Here is a 22,238-nt window from a genome sequence, read left to right as displayed (position 1 = left end):
TTCCGTACTCCTGAAGATAGCCTCAACTGTGATCTTGGGTTTATGTTGTGCTGCATGTAACCCCACCATACTGTTCTGTATTTGTAAAGTCTTCCTGACTGTCCTGTTTTAATACCACCACCTTGATAACTTATGATCTTGCTACCTTACTTAGCTTGTACAATTTTGGATTAATTGTTACTTAGGTTAAACCCTTGGCATGCGACTCTTATACCGATCATGTTATTTCAGCCATTCGTTTGTCTCCAGCACTACCTTACTTTTAATTTTTTTATGATTGTCTCTGTCTCAGTTAATTGGATTAAAGATCATCCCTTTCACTTACTATTTAGCTGTTGACACTTTACTGTCACTGCCTGACACTTGATCACCTGCACAAACTTGTTATTCAGTCTGTTGACGCTCCACTCTCACCATTTGTATGGCTTTTGATCTCTTTGCCTATAAATTCTATGCCTATATGCTTTTCTTCACTTCACCTGACGAAGAGGCAGTGCCTGCAAGCTTGCAATTTCAAGTAAACCTGTTGGACTATAACCTGGTGTCATGTGACTTGCTAATGTAAAATAGACTAGGTCATGAGCAACGCATACAGAAGACTGGATTGAAAGAAGTACAAGTAAACCACTGCTATAATATTGTAATAATTACTTTCCTTCCCTCAAGCTGCAACGTTTTAACCCGAGATTTCATTCATCATACAACACCACCCTGGGGTCTGGCCATGCATCCAGTTGGCCTTGTTCTTGTTTTGACACTTCCTTAATTTGCTTGGAATTATTTAATAAAGTACTCCGAAAACTATTTTAGCCTCTGGCTGATTTGTGTGCACTGTGTGGCATGAGCACATGCACACATACGTATAAAACGAACGTATACCTCACTGGTCATACAACAGGATCATCTCAAGACTGTCAATCTTGCCCCTCACCAAACCTATCCCAGAAAGATTGAAAGTGAGTTGTTTACTTTGTTTCTTGCCAAAAGCTGAGGTGTTTAGAGTTGTTGAATTTGTTGGTAATCATGTCTGAAAATTACTTCAGTTGGTTTTGAAAACATGGAGACATTTTTAATGCAACTTATTGAACAATGACAGGAAATGTATTGTGAAATGATTTTATAATATTTTATGCAATTAGGATTTGAGCTTTTTTTTAGTCTATGATTATATTGAACTTTGAAGTGCTGTTACTTTAAAGTTTTTCAAATATGTAGAAATGTATTTCTTTTTCAGAATCCTTTTTCCCCAACATAGTCACAGTCACTGTTTTGTTCTGAGAAACTTTTTCATACTTCAGGTGTCACACTTCACGTGGTTGATCGTGATGTGGTAGTTCCTGATCACAGTGCAAGTTTTTTTTCCTGGTCTGCGTATGATTAATAAAAAGAACCTGCATTTATGATGCACCTTGTCATATCCTCAGGATAGCTAACGTTTTCAAAATGAATCACTTTGAATTGCAGTCATTATTATTTAGTCAAATATCACGCATGCAACTAGGTCTTATAAATAACCATTGAAACAAATGACCAGTTGACTGTACAAAACTGCCTGCTCTTCCTCAATTTTCACTGCAAGGTCTTTTACATCCAGGTTTTCCAAGCTGCTGGATTCTGGATCTTGAGAGATGCTGATTAATTTGGTATAAATTTAAACATGGAACCATGTAGTTCTTCTAAGTTTTTTTTTAAATTTTTGACCATGCTTCTCTTAATACAGTCTTTCTCTTGTCTTCAATTACTTTTTGTACCTGGTTTGATATTAATGTTTCAACTTAAACTTCCTAGTGTAGGCAAAGTGGGGAAAGATAAATCCCGAATTGTTTTAAAGTGAGTTGGATATTTAATTAAAAGGAAAACGTTGGGGAAATTGGATAAGCCAAAGGAGGGCAAATGCTTGAACTTATGAGAAACATCGTTGAGCAATGGGAAAAGAAATAGAGTCTAGAAATTTAACTTCAGCGTTCTACTGTGTACTAAAGAATTACATGGCAATGTTAAAATAAATTAAGGGCATCAGTCTATTAAGTGATCGCTGTGAGACTGAAAAGCATTGGAATCCTTTAAGTCAAGGATTTATTGAATATTTGGGTAAATTGTTTTGGGGGGGTTTGCTGCGTGTGAGGGGAATGGTAGTGGGGGTTAGATGGGGGAAGAGGGTGAATCACCATGCACCTGTTCCATGCCAGTGATGTCATGGGGCACTAAAGCATGCAGATCTGATGAGTCATGATGTAAAATTTTATGGCATCTGTTATTTGTTGCATGTACAAGATATCCAAGGCAGAACTAACAAGATTTTGCAGATATGGAATTGCCACATGAAAAGTATGAACGTTTGATGTTTTGGCAGGGTATCTGCAAGTAGGACCTTCGGTAAAAGTAAAATTGGAATGAAGAGGTTGGGGATCAGTGAATTTGGTGTACCTGCATTTTAGATTCTGACAGGTCGCTACATAAGATGCTACTCTTGGGAGATAGGAAGTTGAAGTAGAGTCGCAAATTAAGTTTTGAAGTGGACTGGAAGACATGATAGACCAAGAATGAAGGATACTTTTTGAAAATAGTTGGAAATGGCAATGGTGTCATATGTATACATCAAAGATATGCATATAAGACTAAATGAAGTATTGTTTATGTTTTCAGATGATGCTAAGGTAGGTAATAAAGTAACTAATCTGACAAAATGAAGCTGCAAAGTTATATTGATGAGATGAAATTGCTCGGAAGTGGTAAAATCAATTGCGTATCAGGAATTGGGAGGTGATTTGTTAGAGAAAATTTGATGTTGAAAGGTGAAGGTTTATGGTGTGGTTTTGTAAAAGTTTAAAGGCAGCAGTATGTTTGAATAAGGTCACAGCTACGTAATACTGGTGTAGCGTATATGCAACCTGATTCTGAAGAATCTGGCAGTCGGGTACAGATACAAATCCTTGCTAAAAAGTGATCTATTTCTGTAGAAGTTGTACAATGGAAAAACTGAACAAGCTCCGAGGAAGCGCATCTGTGCCATCATTTAGCATATGTTGAAGGAACAGGGAATATTGATGTGGAAACAGAACAAACGAGGGCACTGAATGCAGTTTGAGGCATCATTGAAGATATACAAAATAGAGTATTTTAAATATATATGGCATTATGCTGATTAAGTTGAAACTTGTAAAAGTTTAATAGGACTGGTCAGGATAAACACAGGAAGGAAGTTCCAAGGGCCAAAAGTCTAGAAATAGATCGCAGTCTAAAGATATGGGGTAAACCATTTCGATGGATAAGGAAAAAATTCTTTCTTCACTCAGTGATTTGCCTGTGGAATCTCTACCACAAATAGCAATTGATGCAAAATATTGAATGTTTTCAAGAAAGAGTTAGATACACTTAGTACTAAAAGGGTCAAGAGGATGGGAGAAAGAGAGAACAGGACAAGTTGATAATTAGCCATTGAATGGTAGAACAGGTTCAAAGAGCTGAATGACCCCCTATTTTCTATGTTACTACCTCAAAATGTCAAGCCCTGTAGGAATCTTTTGTTTCAATAAGGTTGCTTTCATTTTTCTTGCCATGATTGAGTACATGTCCAATTTGCTCAATCTTTCCTCATAAGACAATTCCTTCGTACCCTGGATGACCCTAGTAAACCTTTTCTGGACTGACTTAATACCAAGTCTATCTTTCCTTGGATAAGTTGCCCAGAACCGTCCACAGTATTCCACCTGTGGCTTTACTACTACTTAATATAGTTTTAGCAAGACTTCCTTGTTTTCCTACTCTATTTCCATTGAAATAAAGGCCAACTTTCCATTTTCCCTTCTTGTATCTGCTTGATTTGTATGTCAGTTTTGAGATTTATGCACAAGGCCTCACAAATACCTCTGTTATAGTTTTCTGCAATCTTCCCTCATTTAAACGATATTCAGGTTCTCTATTTTTCCTGCCAAAGAGCATAACCTTATGTTTTCCCATATTACATGCCATCTACCAAGTTTTTGTTTGCTTTCTTAACCTGTCCATATACCTGTACCAACGTTTTTTAGTATCCCCCCCCACTTGCCTCCTTACCTGTTTTTGTATCCTACACAAAGTGGGCTATTGTTGTCCACTTTCGTCCCTCAAGTCATTCATATCTATTCTATTATAGTCCCTTTGGTGACTAGTTACAGGTAGCATTCTTGAAAATCCCCTTTGTATTCCAACTCTGACTTCTACATAAAGGAATATTATTTAAATACTGTAGCACCCTTATTCAAAAGGGGTGTGAGACAAAATGTTTTTTGGCAGTTAGCTTCATGGTCTTTGGGAAAATCTGAGTCTAGATCAAGGATATAATAGAGCATTTAGAAATACACGATATCAAGTATGGCTTCACAAATGGAAAACATGCCTCACAACTTTAGTACAATTCTTTTGAGGAGCAAACAAGTCGGGTAGATAAAAGTGAACCTATGTATGTAATGTGTCAGAGATAATGGGAACCGCAGATGCTGGAGAATCCAAGATAACAAAGTGTGAAGCTGGATGAACACAGCAGGCAAGCAGCATCTCAGGAGCACAAAAGCTGACATTTCGGGCCTGGACCCTTCATTGGAGAGGGTTCTGAAGGGAGACTTCACAAGCTTCAAAATCTCCCCTTCCCCCACCGCATCCTAAAACAAGCCCAGTTTGTCCCCTCCCCCCACTGCATCACACAACCAGCCCAGCTCGTCGCCTCCTCCCACTGCATCCCAAAACCAGCCCAGCCTGTCTCAGCCTCCCTAACCTGTTCTTCCTCTCACCCAACCCTTCCTCCCACCTCAAGCTGCACCTCCATTTCCTACCTACTAATCTCATCCCACCTCCTTGACCTGGCCGTCTTCCCTGGACAGACCTATCCCCTCCCTACCTCCCCGCTTGCACTCTCCTCTCCACCTATCTTTTCTCTCCATCTTCGGTCTACCTCCCCCTCTCTCCCTATTGATTCCAGAACCCTCCCCAACCCCGTCTCTGATGAAGGGTCTAGGCCTGAAACATCAGCTTTTGTGCTCCTGAGATGCTGCTTGGCCTGCTGAGTTCATCCAGCTTCACACTTTGTTATCTGTGTATGTAATGTGCTTGATTTCAAAAAGGCAATAGGTAAGGTACTGCATGTGAGGTTACTTAAGACCTTATGGCCTTGGGAACGACTCATTTGCATGGATAGAGGATTGTCTAACCAATAGATTCAAACAAAAACAGAAGTTGCTGAAAAAGCTCATCAGGTCTGACAACATCTGAAGAGAAATCAGAGTTAATGTTTTGGGTCCAGTGAACTTTCCTCCGAGCAATAGAAGGTAGAATTCGATTTGAGGACTTATACACTTAATGGTAAGGTCCTGAGGAGTGTTGCCGAACAAAGATACCTTAGGTTACAGGTTCATAACTACCTGAAAGTGGAATCACAGATACCCAGTTAGGTGGGAGTATCACCACGTGCACGGTGGTATGCTTACCATTATTGATCAGTGCGTTGAGATTTGGAGTTGGAAGGTCTGTACAGGGCATTGGTTAGGCCACTTTTGAAATACTGCGTTCAATTCTGGTCTCCCTGCTATAGGAAGGATGTTGTGAAACTTGTTCAGAAAAGCTTTATAAGGATGTTACCAAGGTTGGAGGGTTTGAGGTAAAGGGAGAGGCTAGAGTGGGGCTATTTTCCCTGGAATGTTGGAGGCTAAGGTGTTAGAAGTTTATAAAATCATGCGGGTCATGGATAGAATGAATAGTCAGTGATTTTCCCCAAGATAGATGAGTCCAAAGCTAGAGGGCATAGGTTTAGGGTGAGGGGGGAGGAATTTAAAAGAACTTAAAGGGCAACTTTGTCACGCAGGGAGTGGTGCATGTATGGAATGAACTGCCAAAGGAAATGGTGGAGGCTGGTACAGTTCCAAGATTTAAAAGCATCTGGTGGGTATATGAAAAGGAAGGGTTTAGAGGGATTATGGGTCAAATAACAGCAAATGGGATTAGACCAGTTTAGAATATTTGGTTAGAATGGACAAATTTGATCGCAGGGTCTGTACATCTGACTCTGTAAAGGAGGCATTTTCAGGAAGGCAGCCTGTGACTAATGGAGTGCCACAGGGTTCAGTACTGAGGCTACAATTACTTAGAATTACCTGGATGACAGAAGTGAATGTACCGGTGCCAAGTTGGAGAAGGCATAAAAATAGTCGTGGGTGACTGTCTGTGGAGTTTTCATGTTCTTCCCATGTCTGCATGGGTTCTTGTGTGCTCCGGTTTCCCCCCACAGTCTGCAGATGTGGACATTAGGTGGATTGGCCATAATAAATTATTTCATTGTCAAGGCTAGGTGGATTATGGGGATATTACACTTTTGGGGGAGTGGGTGGAAGATTTGGTCTAGGTGGGATGCTCTTTGGAGGGTTGGTGCAGACTCGAAGTTGATTGGCCTCAGTTCCACTGTACGGATTCTGTGACCTGTACGATCTAGAAAGACAAGGACAGCAGTTACACAGTAGCATCACCACCTGCAAGTTCACCTTCAAGCTATAAGCCATTCTGACTTGGAACTATATCAAGGTTCCTTCACGTCATTGGGTCAAAATCCTGTAAATGTGTCTTCAGCTCATGGACTGCAGTGAATCATTACCACCTTCTTCAGGGCAACTAAAGATGGACAGTAAATGCTGACCTAGCTAATGATGTGCTGACATCATAAACAAAAGCAAAAGTAGCCTGTTCCCTAAACTTGATCATATTAAGCTGATTCTGACACCATCAATTAAAGTAGTTTAGATTATTGATTTTGAGTTTTCTTCTCAGACTGGATCCATTGTCCAAAGTCTTAATGGTCCACACCTAACTGAGTACACAGTTGATGTCTGGATGTTATGCGAGTAGTTCAGGAGATGGGTGGTGCATATTTATCCAAGTTCATAGTTTACCTACATGTAGCTCATCAAAGGCAGACTCCTTTCTAATTGTTTTGGAATTCGTAATGTATAGCTGGGAAGACATTTAGCCATCTTGGAAGCTGTGAAGTAATTTGAAATTGCTGTTGGCTGGTTTTATTGATGTGTTTCAATCCACTCAGTAAATGGTTTTTGATATGAAACAGGGTTTTGTAACAGGATTGATGCCTTCAGAATGGAAAATTATGCAGCACAGAATAATGCATAGAATTTGCTATATCTTGTTTCTTTTCATTCCATCAGCTCAGAAAACAAAGAATGAGATTGTAAAGGTTAGAATGATGAGCAGATTTTTTTAAAAAAAGGGTGATATGAGAAAAGACACTTTCCCACAGGATGTAGTTTGAGTATGAAAAGGTGGCAGAGGCAGGTTCAGTCGATGACCATTTGGATGAAAATGATGTGTGAGGATATGGGGAATTAAAAGGCAGGAGATCAGAACTAGGTAATAGAACTGTTGTAGGCACATTGAGCTGAATGATGACCTTGCCATAACACTTTCGAGATTCCGTGTCAGCTTAAATACAAACTAATATAAACAAACACACCAGCGTCAACTGGAATATTGAGCAAATAAAAATTCAAAATGCTCAGCATGTCTGGCATTTATGGAAAGAAAACTGTTACTGTTTAGAGATAACTGCAGATGCCGGAGAATCCGAGATAACAAAGCGTGGAGCTGGATGAACACAGCAGGCCAAGCAGCATCTGCGGAGCACAGATGCTGCTTGGCCTGCTGTGTTCATCCAGCTCCACACTTGGTTACTGTTCAGATCTGTGACCTTTCTGTATGCTGTTGCTGAGGATGGAGCAAAAATTGAGGAAGGAGAAAAGATCAATGGGGGGACAATATGTCTACGCTGATTTTGAGATGGTCTCAGTCATCTTGGCATAGACTGTAATTCAGACTGGTTTCTCAATGTTGCATGTCTTTGCTACTATGGAATGTATTTCAACAGTATTCTTGAAACTGACAGTAATTAAGTTAGGCTCTACTTTATAACATGATCTGATAGCAGTCCTTCCCAGAGGGATTGATCTCATTACTATAGGTTTGTAATAAAATTAGAGGCTTGACAATTCAGTTCAGCTCAAGACTGAGGTGTTTGCGATCTATTCCTGACTCTTAAACTGAGATGTTTATAAGGTACTGGAACAAGTTGTATGTATGTCATGTCTTCCATTAGAGAAGAAAATTGGCAGGAATAACTAAAACTTTTTCAATATGATGAATTGTGATAGGCATACTCTTGGCTTTTGTATTCCAGTATCATCTGGTGTAAAAACTTACCAAGAATACAATAGCAGTGAGATGTATAAAATCTCCCTTTTAGGATTTGGAGAAATTATTAACATGCAAGTGGAACAGCGTATTAATATCGAAGTCCATGTATTTGAATGTTGCGTGTTGTAGAATTGTACATTTAAGAACTAATTGGAATGTCTTGTCATTTTAGGTTGGATTAAATATCTCACTTTTCAAAATAAATTGCAGAACAAAGAAAATTTCTTCTAATCCTGTAGCAACATCATGTAGGTTTCAGTGACTGCATCAGTACTTGAGACATGCCTTAAAATGGAGCAAGTTTTTTAGTGGTTTTTTTTAATACTTGTTGCCCTTCCAGCTAATGCCCTTGGAAGAGGCTAGTTTCATCTCAGGTCCTGCATTCCACTTCCTGGCTAAACAAATACTGTTATGTTTATCTTTGCAAGAAGGCTGCAGCTGTGCTTGTGTTATTGAGACTAAAAGTTTGGCTCTCGGGAAAAGAAAAGCAGAGTGAAAGAAAGACTTGTGATTAAGAAACACCTGTGACTGCTAGCAAAGTAGTCACTTGGAACTCCATTTTTGAGCAGGAGCACAGGTGTACAAGTCAATAGCTGCATTGAGCTTTAATTCACTGCCAGGGTTGGTTCTTTTGAGATCCGTTTATGAATGAGTTATCCACAGAATAGGCAAAACTTTGTTAAGAAACAAGCGGTAAATTGAAGTAAGTGTATTGATTTTTTAAAAAAAGAAGGTATAGTATTTGAAGATGTAAAGTAGTAACCTTTTTCTGTGACCCTTAGAGGAACGAGAAGTGTGTGTGTCAGGAAAGTGATACTGCAGCATGTGTGCAGATGGATGACCTTTTGGAAATAATAATTTCTTAGTATATTAATGGAGGACATTGCCTGTTGCCTGTTGATTGTAGAATGTCTGTGTTCTCTTGAAATGTAGCAATATTTCCAGAAATTGCAGTTCAAATCTGCATTGAATTTTTGGAGAAAATGAGCATTGTTCCATTTGGCTTGAATTAAATTTGAAGTGTATATTTTAATGTATAAACTATTGTGAAGAAGCTGTTTCCTCCCAGTATTTTGTTTTCTTGCTCTTTTCAAATATGTAGCAAAAGTAGTATTCTAATATAGTAAAATTATGTGCATTAAATTTTGTTATTTGATGCAAATTGATGATGCTAGGTAAGTATACTTGCCTCCTCATGGAAGATATTTCAATGTGAAAAGCATCAACACTTCCTTGTTGCAAAATAACAAGGTGTGGAGCTGGATGAACACAGCAGGCCAAGCAGCATCAGGGGAGCAGGAAAGCTGACGTTTCAGGTCGAGACCCTTCATCAGAAAACACTTCCTTGTCATAGTCTTGTGTTGTACACAAGCCAATGTCAAGATCAGTAAGGCGGCAAATTCCTAAAAATTGCTTAATGCTTTCTGAAAATAACTTTCAGTAACTGTTTCCTTTGATTTAAAAAAATATGACAGAATATGGGCATCATCGGCTCAGCTAGCATTTATTTCCCGTCACTAACCACTATTGATAACATGGTGGTCAGCTGCCTTCTTGAACCATTGCAGTCCACTGCAGTGATAACTTTTTAAATAAATACAACATTGCACCCTTCACAAAGCACAGTATATCTACTGGATTATTTCTGAGTTATGTTTGTCTTGCTTTGCTTAAAGTTTTCATTTGACAGCCTCAGTTTGTTTGAAATGTGTTGGCTTGGCCTGACCTTTTACCTGAAATTGAGATTCTGAGGTGAGCTTGCTTTGTGGACTTTAAGGAAGTATTAGGTGCCTGATGATCCAGGGTGCGTGTATTGTTTGGTCAGCTGTGTTCTTAGAATATTATGAACATTTTTCTGTTTACAACTTGTTTGAAGTTCCATTAGAGGACTAAATTTAAAAAATCTTTGAGATCAAATTTCTGGAGTTTTTTTTACAAAAAGATGCATATTTTAAATAACATGCAAAAATGTGAATGAAATACATGAAAAATTGTATGCATCTACTGTAGTTTTGCTTTGTTGCTGTAAACTTCAAAAGATACATGGCACTCGGATGTTTTTCTTCTCAGTTTTTTTTTGAACGAGTTGGTAATTTTGAAGTGAGCAACCTAATTTCCTCAATTAAGGCACTGATTCATTCTAGCTATCAATAAATGTCAGATTCAGAACGGCAGCAACAGTGGCTATATATAGTCGTTTGTCAAAACCAAGACAAATGAGTTGAATGCTGTGTTTCGTTTCTGCCTGTCATGTTATTTGTAATTTATAATTTTCACACGCAGAAGATCATAACATACACCCAGTAGGTTACCACAATATATGTGTAGGTTGGTTGGATTGGCCATGGAGATTGCAGGGTTGCAGGGATGGGGAGGGGATGGGTCTGGGTGGGATGCTCTTCAGAGGGTTGGTGTGGACTTGATAGATTGAATGGCCTACTTCCACACTGTAAGGATTCTATGATATCAAATTTGTGTGTCTAGAATCTCAAGGATATTACAATTGTGAGAGATGTGGAAGATCTTTACTCAGCCCCACTAACCCCGCCATACCCATTTCACTGCAGTAATAAGCATCTTTAGTCCATTCCTGTCCCAGTCTTCTGACTGTCAGCAGCAATTTCATTGTGAGGCCAAATGTGTTTACAAATTTGGTTCAACTTTCATACATCTGCTAAACTTGATCTCCCTCTGTATCTCCTGCCAGATCAAAGAATTCCCCCATTAATGTCAAACATTCATCAGCCCTGCTGCATATCAAACTGCAGGACCATAATAGTGCTACCAAACTTTATAACCCTGTCCATATTGAGGACTGTCCAAAATGCAGCTAAAATTTATTCTCCCACGCAATGCCAAGTACATTCTTCCATTTGGTGCATCTTGTTTGTCCTTTAGCTTGTATTCTCAGCTTAAAAAATAAAAATTACGTACAGGCATAATGGTAGATATACTGCATTTTTCTTAATGAAGAAACATTGGTGAGTTTTTTCAGTGCATTTCTTGATTCGTTTGTGGTATGAGTGCTCCCCATCCTAGTTTCTTTTGAATGTGATAGTGAGCCGTTGCCTTCTACCACTGCATTTGATATGATACAAATATCCCTAGTATTGTTAAGGTGGGAATTCCAGAATTTTGACTGAGTGCTCGAGAGAGAATTTGTGTAGGACGGTGTATGACTTGAAAGAAAACTTTCAAGTGCAAAGTTTTCGGTCTATAGGAACACTGTGTTCCTTTGGGTGGTGGTGACTTCTTTCTTGGAAGGATGCTGATGAAGCAACCTCGATGAGTTTCTTCAGTACATTTCGTGAAAGTACACATGTAACCACTGCACTGGTGATGAAGGGAGTGGTTCATGTGGTGCCACGCTTCCCCCGGAAGCAAATTTTCTTACTTTGGTGTTGTATCGGGCAGTGATATTCCATCAAACTCCTGACTGATGCCTAGTAGGTATTAGGTAGACTTTGGAGAGTAGGGAGGTGAGGAACTGGTGACAGAATGTGATAAATTGATCTTCAGCTATAGTATTTATGTGGCTGTTCAAACTAAGTTTGTGGTCACTGGTCGACACACTTTTTCGCTGGTGAGGAATTTAGCATTGGTAATCGTTTTGAATCCCAAGGGTGGTGGGGATTAGGTTCTTGGGGCAGTGTGATGTCTGAGTGGCTAGCACTGCTGCCTCACAGCACCAAGGACCTGTGTTCGACTACATCCTATAGTGACTGTCTGAGTGGAATTTGCACGTTTTCCCAGTGTCTGTGTGGGTTTCCTCTCATGTCCAAAAATGTGCAAGTTAGGTGGATTGGCCATGCTAAATTGCCCAGAATGTCCAGGAAATGCAGGCTGTGTGAGTTAGCCATGGGGAATGTACAGGGGTATGGAGTGCGGGTCTGGGTAGAATGCAGTTTAGAGGGTCAGTATGGGCCCAATGGGTCGAATAGCCTGCTTCCACACTGTAGGTATTCTATGATGTTGGAGATGGGCAGTGCCTGCTGTTGTGCAGCACAAACACTACTTTTCCATTGTCAGCCCAGTGTTGACTGTTGTTTGGACTTGTACATTGCAGAGATGAATGGCTTCATTGTTCAAAGAGTTGCAGACAAGCCTGTGCAATAATATTTGAGAATTTGTTCTTCTGATCTTATGGGGAAGACCATTGAAGAGACAGCTGAAGCAGAAGTAGGACTGAAACACTGCAAGTCTGGAAGCAAGGCTTCCTTCAGAATATAACCTGCTGGCTGACATGCAGTTTATTGGAAAGCAAGTCCCACTTGATAGTACTGCCTTTGACAATTGAATCTGGGTGTTCATTGAAAGAATTAGGTTTTCTTTCAGTGGACACATTAGAAAGTTGCCATATTGTCAGGTAGGTACCGGTGTTATAGCTACATAGGGATATTTTGGCTTGAGGTGCATCTATTTCTGGAGCACAGGAGGTCTTCAGTGCCACTGAGATATCAACACAGCTTACAATTTTTGCTATATCCAGTGTAGTCGGCCATTTCTTGACTTAATGGAAGTGAATCAAATTGACTGAAGGCTGGCACACTAGTGGGAGCTCATGGAAACCAAGATCAGCCCTCTGCTTCAGGCTGAAGATGTTTGTCAGTGAATTTTTTTTTTGCCTGTGTTGGCATCTGCTGTCATTGCAGATGAGAATGTTCATGGAATCCTTTACCTTTACCATTAGTTCATTTGCAAGAACTTCTCAGAACTTTGTCCAGTGCGACAGTTGTGATATCATTTTAATATGTGTATAAACCTGTACCTTCTCTTATTTGTCAAGTAAATTATCCGTGTTCATTCAAAAATATGTATAGTACAGGCCCAGTACGTTACTTTCAGGTGAAATATAATGCTCAAAGAATCCTGGATATCCAGAAATATTCAGGACTGGATAAGAAGGAAAGAGGGCAGAGAGGCAGTTGGGAAGGTAAGTGAGTGCTATTTAAGTACTTGCCTCGAAGCCAGCGGGTCCTTTTTTGCAGCGGAGTGCTATTTAAGTAGGTGTGTTCTCAGCCCCAAGTCCTACACGGTAGGGCCTCCCTCCCACCCTCCTCCTCTACCCTAATTAAGAGTCCGCAGACTCACAGCAAACACACAAGGGCTGAGGGAAGTGCCTGGTGAGTAAAGTGCGAGTTTTCAGTGAAGAGGCTCAGTGTGGAGATTACGCCACTGTTGAAGAGGGTGAAGACATGACTGCCAAGCTGATTCAGTGTGCTGCATGCATGATGTGGGAGGTCAGGGACACTGATGATGTTTCTGGCTCCTATTGCTGTGGTAAGTGTGTACACATTCAGCTTCTGAAGGAGGTTGTTGCAGCACTGAAGAAAGAACTAGAAGACCTCAGGCTCATCCGAGAGAATGAGAATTTTCTGGACAGGACCTTCAGCAAGGTCACTACACCGAGGATACCTGAAGAGAGAAGGGGGATGTCTATGATGAAGGAAGACGTGAATGAAGTACAAGAGACCTCAGGGGAAGCACCTATTGTAAACAGGCTGACTGTCTTGGAAACTGCCGAAACAGACGACACTGCCAGTCCGAGAGGTGGACAGGTCTGCAAGTCAAAAATTGCTGTAGAGGCAGAGCCGAGAAGTCAGACATCACGGAGAGCTGTGGTAATAGGGGACTCCGTTGTGAGAGGGACTGACGGGTTTCTGCGGCAACAGGTGAGATTTGAGGATGGTGTGTTGCCTTCCTGGTGCCAGGATCCAGGACGTCACTGATAGAGTGCAGAGAATCCTCGAGGGTGAAGGTGAAGACCCAGAGGTGGTGGTGCATGTCGGCACTAATGACATCGGGAAGAAAAGGAGGAGCATTCTACAGCGGGACTTAGAACTCGGAAGAAGGCTGAAAAGCAGGACTTCCAGGGTGGTTATCTCTGGTTTGCTTCCAGTTCCTCGGGCTGGAGAGGGCAGGAACAGAGAGATAATGGACCTGATCGTGTGGCTGAGGGACTGGTGTCAGAAGCAAGGATTTAAATTCTTGGATCACTGGGGTATGTTTTGGTGTAAGAATAAATTGTACAGGAGGGACGGTTTGCATCTTAATAATCGGGGGACCAGCTTTCTGGCAGGCAGGTTTGCCACTGCAACACAGGTGTGTTTAAACTAAGTGATGGGGGGGAGGGCCCAGACTGGAAATTTAAGAATGAAGTTAAAGGGAAAGTGAGAATAAGACAGGTTAAGAAGGACAACAGAATCAACAGAGCAGAAAACTCAGGAAGGGATCGTACAGTATGGCCAAGTGAAATAGGGATTGATAGGAAGGGTGAAGGGAGAAACAAATTAAAAATATTATATGAATGCACGAAGCATAAGAAATAAGGTGGATGAGCTTGAGGCTCAGTTGGAAGTTGGCAAGTACGATGTTGTGGGGATAACTGAGACTTGGCTTCAAGTGGACAGGGCCTGGGAAATGAATATTCAAGGCTATACATCCTATCGAAAGGACAGACTGATGGGCAGAGGGGATGGGGTAGCCCTGTTGATGAGGAATGATATTCGGTCCCTTGCAAGGGCGGGACATAGAGTCAGGAGATGTAAAGTCAGTATGGATAGAGCTGAGAAATTCTAAGGGTAGAAAGACCCTAATGGGAGTTATCTACAGGCCCCCAAACGGTAGTCAGGAGGTAGGGTGCAGGTTGAATCAAGAGTTGAAATTGGCCTGTCACAAAGGTATCACTACAGTTGTTATGGGAGATTTCAACATGCAGGTAGACTGGGAGAATCAGGATGGTACTGGACCCCAAGAAAGGGAGTTTGTAGACTGCCTCCGAGATGGATTCTTAGAACAGCTTGTACTGGAGCCTACCAGGGAGGAGGCCATTCTGGATCTGGTGTTGTGCAATGAACCAGATTTGATCAGGGACCTCCAAAGTAAAGGAGCCATTAGGAAGTAGTGACCATAATGTGATAAGCTTTAATCTTGAGTTTGAGAGGGAGAAGGGAGAATCGGAAGTGTCAGTATTGCAGTTGAATAAAGGGAACTATGGAGCTATGAGGGAGGAGCTGGCCGAAGTTCAGTGGCGCAATACCCTAGCAGGGATGGCAGTGGAACAACAATGGCAGGTATTTCTGGATATAATGCAGAAGGTGCAGAATCAGTTCATTCCAAAGAGGCAGAAAGATCCTAAGGGGAGGCAGGGGCGGCCGTGGCTGATGAGGGAAGTTAGGGACTGTATAAAGATAAAAGAGAAATATAACGTAGCAAAGATGAGTGGGAAGCCGGAGGACTGGGAAGCTTTTAAAGAGCAACAGCGGATAACTAAAAAGGCAATACACAGAGAAAAAATGAGGTATGAAGGAAAACTGGCCAAAAATATAAAGGACGATAGTAAAAGCTTTTTTAGGTTCGTGAAAAGAAAAAAAAAAATGGTTACGACTAAAATTGGGCCCTTGAAGTCAGAAACGGTTGAATTTATTATGGGGAACAAGGAAATGGCAGATAAGTTGAATAGGTACTTTGCTTGTGTCTTCCCTAGTGAAGACAGATCTAATCTCCCAAATGCAGTAGTGGCTGAAGGACCGAAGGTAATGGACGAACTGAAGGGTATTTATATTAGGCAGGAAATGGTGTTGGATAGACTGTTAGGTCTGAAGGCTGATAAGTCCCCGGGACCTGATGGTCTGCATCCCAGGGTACCTAAGGAGGTGGCTCTAGAAATTGTGGACGCGTTGGTAATTATTTTCCAAGGTTCTATAGATTCAGGATCAGTTCCTGCGGATTGGCGGGTGGCAAATGTTGTCCCACTTTTCAAGAAAGGAGGGAGAGAGAAAACAGGAAATTACAGACCGGTTACCCTGACGTTAGTGGTGGGAAAGATGCTGGAGTCAATTATAAAAGATGAAATTACAACTCATTTGGATAGCAGTAACTGAATAGGTCAGAGTCAGCATGGATTTATGAAAGGGAAATCGTGCTTGACTGGAATTTTTTGAGGATGTATCTATGAAGATGGATAAGGGAGAGCCAGTGGGTGTAGTGTACCTGGACTTTCAGAAAGCCTTTGATAAAGTCCCGCATAGGAGATTGGTGAACAAAATTAGGGCACATGGTATTGGGGACAAAATACTGAGTTGGATTGAAAATTGGTTGGCTGACAGGAAGCAAAGAGTAGTGATAAACGGGTCCCTTTTGGAATGGCAGGCACTGACCAGTGGGATACCACAAGGCTCGGTGCTGGGACCGCAGCTGTTTACGATATATATTAATGATATAGACGAAGGCATTAGAAGTAATATTAGCAAATTTGCTGATGACACAAAGTTGGGTGGCAGTGTGAAATGTGAGGAGGATGTTATTAGAATACAGGGTGACTTGGACAGGCTAGGTGAGTGGACGGATGCATGGCAGATGCAGTTTAATGTGGATAAATGTGTGGTTATACACTTTGGCAGACACAGGAAGGCAGATTACTATCTCAATGGTGTCAAGTTAGGTAAAGGGGAAGCACAACGAGATCTAGGTGTTCTTGTACATCAGTCAATGAAAGCAAGCATGCAGGTACAGCAGGTAGTGAAGAAAGCTAATAGCATGCTGGCCTTCATCACGAGGAATTGAGTATAGGAGCAAAGAGGTCCTTCTGCAGCTGTACAGGGCCCTGGTGAGACCGCACCTGGAGTATTGTGTGCAGTTTTGGTCTCCCAATTTGAGGAAGGACATTCTTGCTATTGAGGGAGTGCAGCGTAGGTTCACAAGGTCAATTCCCAGAATGGCGGGACTATCATATGTTGAAAGATTGGAGCGACTGGGCTTGTATACACTGGAGTTTAGAAGGATGAGAGGGGATCTGATTGAGACATATAAGATTATTAAGGGATTGGACATTGGAGGCAGGAAGCATGTTTCCGCTGATGGGTGAGTCCAGGACCAGAGGACACAGTTTAAAAATAAGGGGTAGGTCATTAAGAACAGAGTTGAGGAAAAACTTCTTCACCCAGAGAGTGGTGGATATATGGAATGCTCTGCCCCAGAAGACAGTGGAGGCCAACTCTCTGGATGCTTTCAAGAAAGAGATAGACAGAACTCTTAAAGATAGTGGAATCAAGGGTTATGGGGATAAGGCAGGGACAGGATACTGATTGTGGATGATCAGCCATGATCATAATGAATGGTGGTGCTGGCTCGAAGGATGAATGGCCTACTCCAGCACCTATTGTCTATTGAAAGGCAGTTGAAGTGGGGCAGCAAATCAGCAGAAGCTCAGTGGCGTACAGGTAGTGCAGCAGAGGCCACCCACTATTGAACTGTATTTTCTAAGCAAAGGCTGATTGTAGTCACTGTCAGCCTGATATGAATAGCTGAAGCACCGTGCTCTTTCATGTGTTGTATCGCTCGCATACCTAACCCCCCTCCAACTATGAAATTCATACACAGCACCGATCAATTTTGAGGTTGGTAGAACGTCTTAATGGCGTAGGAGCAGCATCAATAATTTTAACTTGAAAGCCTGGGTGATAACTATTAGCTCATGCATTTTCCATGGCAACAAATGAGCAATTAGAATCTATTTGCTGATCATTTCTTGTGCTGTACACATGCAGTTTGAATTTTGGTATTCTTGTATTTGTATGGGTGCAAGCTGAAAAACTTTTCCAATACATCACTTCACTCTCTCAGAAATTCTCAAGTTCAGTACTACCAACAGTAATCTATTGACCCTCTAAAACAGATGAGCAAATTACTTAACCGTATTCGATAAACCATGCCAGCAGTGTTCACAACCAATGAATGAACTTAAAGTACTGTGGCTGCTACTTAGCAATAAGTACCATCAAGAATGGAATGAACAGCAGAAGCATCACTTCCGAGTAGCTAACTATCCCGACTTCGCATGTATTTAATAACTGAAAATACTGGAAATAGCACTACATGCAGCATTTATGGAAAGGAAACTCAAGGTTAATGATTCTGTTGAAAAAGGCATGTTATCTTCTCTGTAGTCGCTACTGACCTGGTTAGTACTTGGAACAATTTTGATTTTTGTGTCCGATCTTCAGTGTCATCTTGATTTTACTTTTGCACACGTATTTTCCTTTCAAATATTGCAAGTCCTTGTTTAACATTGTAGTTCCTGAAAAATGCAACTTTAAATAAAACATTGAATAAGAATTTCCCAGTACAGCCAGTGTAATTAATAGTGACTAGCCCATATCAGGTTCCGTAGGAACTTTCTCATCCAATGAAAAAAGACATTAAAACATGTCTTGTAAAATATAAAACTTTATTAAATTCCTATATTTGTAGATGAAAAAGTTTTTGAACTAAATCTGAAAATATAGAAGAAATATACAGACAACTTGTATGTACCTCTGATGTGTCTCTTTTCAAAGTCTTTGTTGCACCCCAATCTTCTAGCTTTCTGTCAGAGCTACTTCCTAGGTCCTGTGGCCTCCGAACCACTTTTTAAAAATTCATTCACAGGATAGGGGCATCCAGGCCAGCATTAATGGTCCACCCCTCATTGCCCTGAGAGTAGTTGAGTCAACCACATTGCTGTGGGTTTGGAATCACATGTAGACCAGACTAGAAAAGAATGGATGCTTCCTTCCCTAAAGGACATTAGTGAACCAGATGGGACTTTTCTGACAACCGACAATGGATTCATGGTCATGATTACACTGTAATCACTGCATGTTGTTGCCTCCCTCGGTGTGCCAATGAGAGGGAATGCTGGAAGCAATTGGGACGGCTGCTGAGATGAAAGGGTTGGTGGCAATCATTGCGTCAGCGAATAAGAGAGGCCACTCAATTGGTGCCAATTGTCATGAAACACCACAACAGACTCAACACACCACAAGGAGATTTAAATGGACCTCACTGCTAAACATGAATGCTGCCCCTATAAGCTGACATTAAATTGGAACAACTTAAAATGGGAACTTACTGCCTGTTAGATTTAAAATTCTGGAATTCTATTGATGTAATTGTGGGTGTTTTAACGGAACAAGGCCTGCAGCAGTTTGGGGTGGACAATTTTCCTCAGTTTTTCAGGGCAGTTAGTGTTGAGCAATGAATGTGCTTTACGTGCTGAGAGCAAATATAGTACAGAGCATACATAATACTGCATTAGTGTTTAAATCAGTTAATTTTGCATTAAAAATAGTTAGCTAAACGTTAGGAAAAAATTAATAGTTTAGATATTTTACCTGGAAAGGGAGTATCCTGAACTGTTTGCAATATTGAAGGTTTGGTTATGTTCTCGGGATACAGAAGTCTGTAGGAATGATCTCATTTAGCTAGTTTAAAAAAAATTGTAAGGTGGAATTTGTCAGTTCAAAATTTAGTTTTTAAACATTAGAAAATATGAAATTGAAGCAGGTGAAGGTCGTTTGGCTCCTCAAACCTGCACTCTTTTTTTTCCCGATGAGATTATGGCTAACCTGATTGTGGTGGAACTCCATTTTCCTATCTGGCCCTCCCAAATCTGACTCCCTTGTTGATCAAAAATCTAGCCAACACAACTTTACATGTACTTAGTGACTCAGCCTCCACAGCTCTCTCCAATTGTCAGGTGGTAAAATAATCACTTTTATCTTTCGTAATTTTATTTGAGAAATATATATTTTGAACTTAATGTCAAAATAAATAAGTGTTGCTTATCTGGTTATGCCCAATTAAAATGTTTTGAGGTATTCTGGACAAGACCTACTATTTCAATATACCAAATTGCGAATGCAATCATTAATAGTCGGTAAGCATAGTAGTAAACTATGGTGTTGTCTGGGAACTGTGTGGTATTAACCCTGAGGGTGAATACTTGTCTCCCTGTAGTCAAAATGCAACTTGTTGAACCAATGTTAAAAGCACCATAACGACATTGTAGCAACTGGTTATTTGGCCATATGGTTAGAATGTGGTGCAGTGGTTTCAGTAACGTGGGTTGGATACCATTCCAGCTGGGTGGTTCTTAGGCCTGCCTTCTCACCCTATCCCATATGATCAGAAGCACTTGATCTACCAGGGTTCTATGTGAAGAGAGAGTGGATAATGTGCAGCGGAAGAGACTGCACCAGTGAACAGCTGCTCTTAATTTACAGTTCTGGAAAAATATATCACTTTGAGCAGATTTATATATTTCTTAAATTTGAATCCTTCAGTAATTCTATTTTGTTTTTCCTTCACCAGCTACATTTAGCGGCCCTAGCATCATTAAAAACAGACATAGTGGATCTCAATAAAAGACTCCAACATACGGAACGGGAGAGGGACTTGTTAGAAAAGAAGTTGGCAAAATCTCAGGTAAATGAAAGACAAAAATTTGTAGATTATATTCTGTGATATTGGTTATTGTTTAGAACAACTGGGTTTGTTAAAACTGATTATGGGGATAACCATGCATATAATGTCAAGATATTCAACCTTTCTGCAGTAATTAATTTAAAATTTGATTTATGAAATGGTTTTTTCAAGTAAGGTATAGATTACATCGTTTCTGCTGAAATTTATGTCATTACGAAATGACTCTTTCTTATTTTTAAGTTTCAGAAAATCCTGTCTAGAAAATAAATGCTCCAGAAAATAAGTAGAATATGATTTAATCTTCATATGTGTTTTTGAACATGCAGCTGTGTATAATACTTGTAGAGTGTAATGTAAAAGTGGAAAATTTGGGTGCTGTAGTATGGTTCTTAAAATTTGACCAAAACTGTGTTGAAAAATGGCTTTCAATAGGAATTATGCCAGATGTTCTGTTGGCTAAAGGAGTTTGTGTGCATCAGAAATTGCCTGTGTATGACTGTTGGGCAGTTTATGACTTTAATGAATCAGTCAATCATTTGCTAGTACCACATTTCAACCTTTTGCCTTGTCTTGAACTTAAATAGATCAACACAATGCTTAGTGGATGAATAACTTTGCTAACTTGCACTATTTTAAAGGATTTTAAACTAGTTTGATTTTCTGCTTTAGTTGGTTAAATTGTTGGTGTTTTTGAAACTTTTCTATACTTGAACTTTAAGTGAGGGCAAGGTCAGGTTGATTCTGAAGTTCAGTTTTAAAACCTTGTGTTGGGAATCTGTGCTGAAACAAGATTCTTCCAGAGTTGGTGACCTGGTGGGCCTGCCTTATTGAATTAAATTTGACTGGGACCATAAAGGGAAGACCTTTTCCAAGGGTCAAGGAAGAAAAGAATGGATCTCAACAGGTCATTTCCGTTAAGTTCTTGAAGGGAGCAATTTACTTTCTTCACCTTCTGCCAGGATCAATGCTGAAACATCTTCACTGTAAGGGATTTATGATTAAAACCTACCAACAGTTGCAGTCCGGAATGGGGCTTCAATGGGCACTAAGGGTAGCAGGTCTAAATTTGTGAACTCCTGCTTCCTTCTAGGCTGCTACTGGAGAGATGAGCAACATCTTAGTTCACACTCCACTGCTGCACTAAGTTTGTCCACATACAGACTGGTTAACTTCATTGCATTCTGTCTTGCCAGAGAAAAAGAAATGAAGCAAATAAAACGGTCTGCAGGCTTCCCCATGGTTCAGGGTGCCATTGATTCCTAGACACTTTATTCTTGTTCATTCTTAAAACTAGTTTCACTAGTAAGGCCAGAATTTTTAGCCGTTGCTAATTGTCCTTGTGAAGGTGGTGGTGTGTTGCTTTCTTATCCGACTCGAATGAATGGTATGTAGATACAATTTCAGTGATGTTATGATAAGTGTTTGACCTGGTGTCATGGAAAAACGACAATATGGCCCCAAGTCAGTGTCATGGTCAGCTTGGTGGGAACTTACAGGTGTTTCCATACGTCAGCTGCTCTTGAGCTTTGTAAGTGACAGAAGTTGTTGGTTTGCAAAATGCTGTCAAAGAAACTTTGACAATTTGCTGTAATGTATATTGTTTATAGTACATGCCACTATCACTGTACATCCTCAGTAGAAGGAGTGAATGCTCTTGGTTTGTCATTAGCCAGGGATTTCAGAGTTAGTAAATCTGAAAGCTCATAGCAAACATATTTCCTGTTTGAGTTTCTCATTTGTGCAGCAGAGACATGTACAGGAACAAG

General features: G+C 40.5%; 1 protein-coding gene across 3 annotated transcripts in view; it reads left to right on the top strand.

The window, feature by feature from the left end:
* mcc (MCC regulator of WNT signaling pathway) overlaps positions 1 to 22,238 on the top strand; it is a 166,312-nt gene that overhangs the window by 54,302 nt on the left and 89,772 nt on the right. For all 3 annotated transcript variants that reach the window (XM_048526960.1, XM_048526959.2, XM_048526961.2), the window contains one exon: positions 20,359 to 20,472. In XM_048526960.1, coding sequence (XP_048382917.1) covers positions 20,359 to 20,472 — 114 coding nt within the window. The remainder of the gene's footprint in view (positions 1 to 20,358; positions 20,473 to 22,238) is intronic.

The sequence above is a fragment of the Stegostoma tigrinum genome, chromosome 3 (assembly GCF_030684315.1).
Source record: "Stegostoma tigrinum isolate sSteTig4 chromosome 3, sSteTig4.hap1, whole genome shotgun sequence".
NCBI lineage: Eukaryota > Metazoa > Chordata > Chondrichthyes > Orectolobiformes > Stegostomatidae > Stegostoma > Stegostoma tigrinum.
Note: the sequence above shows the minus strand (reverse complement) of the source record. Positions and strands in the feature narration are given on the sequence as shown.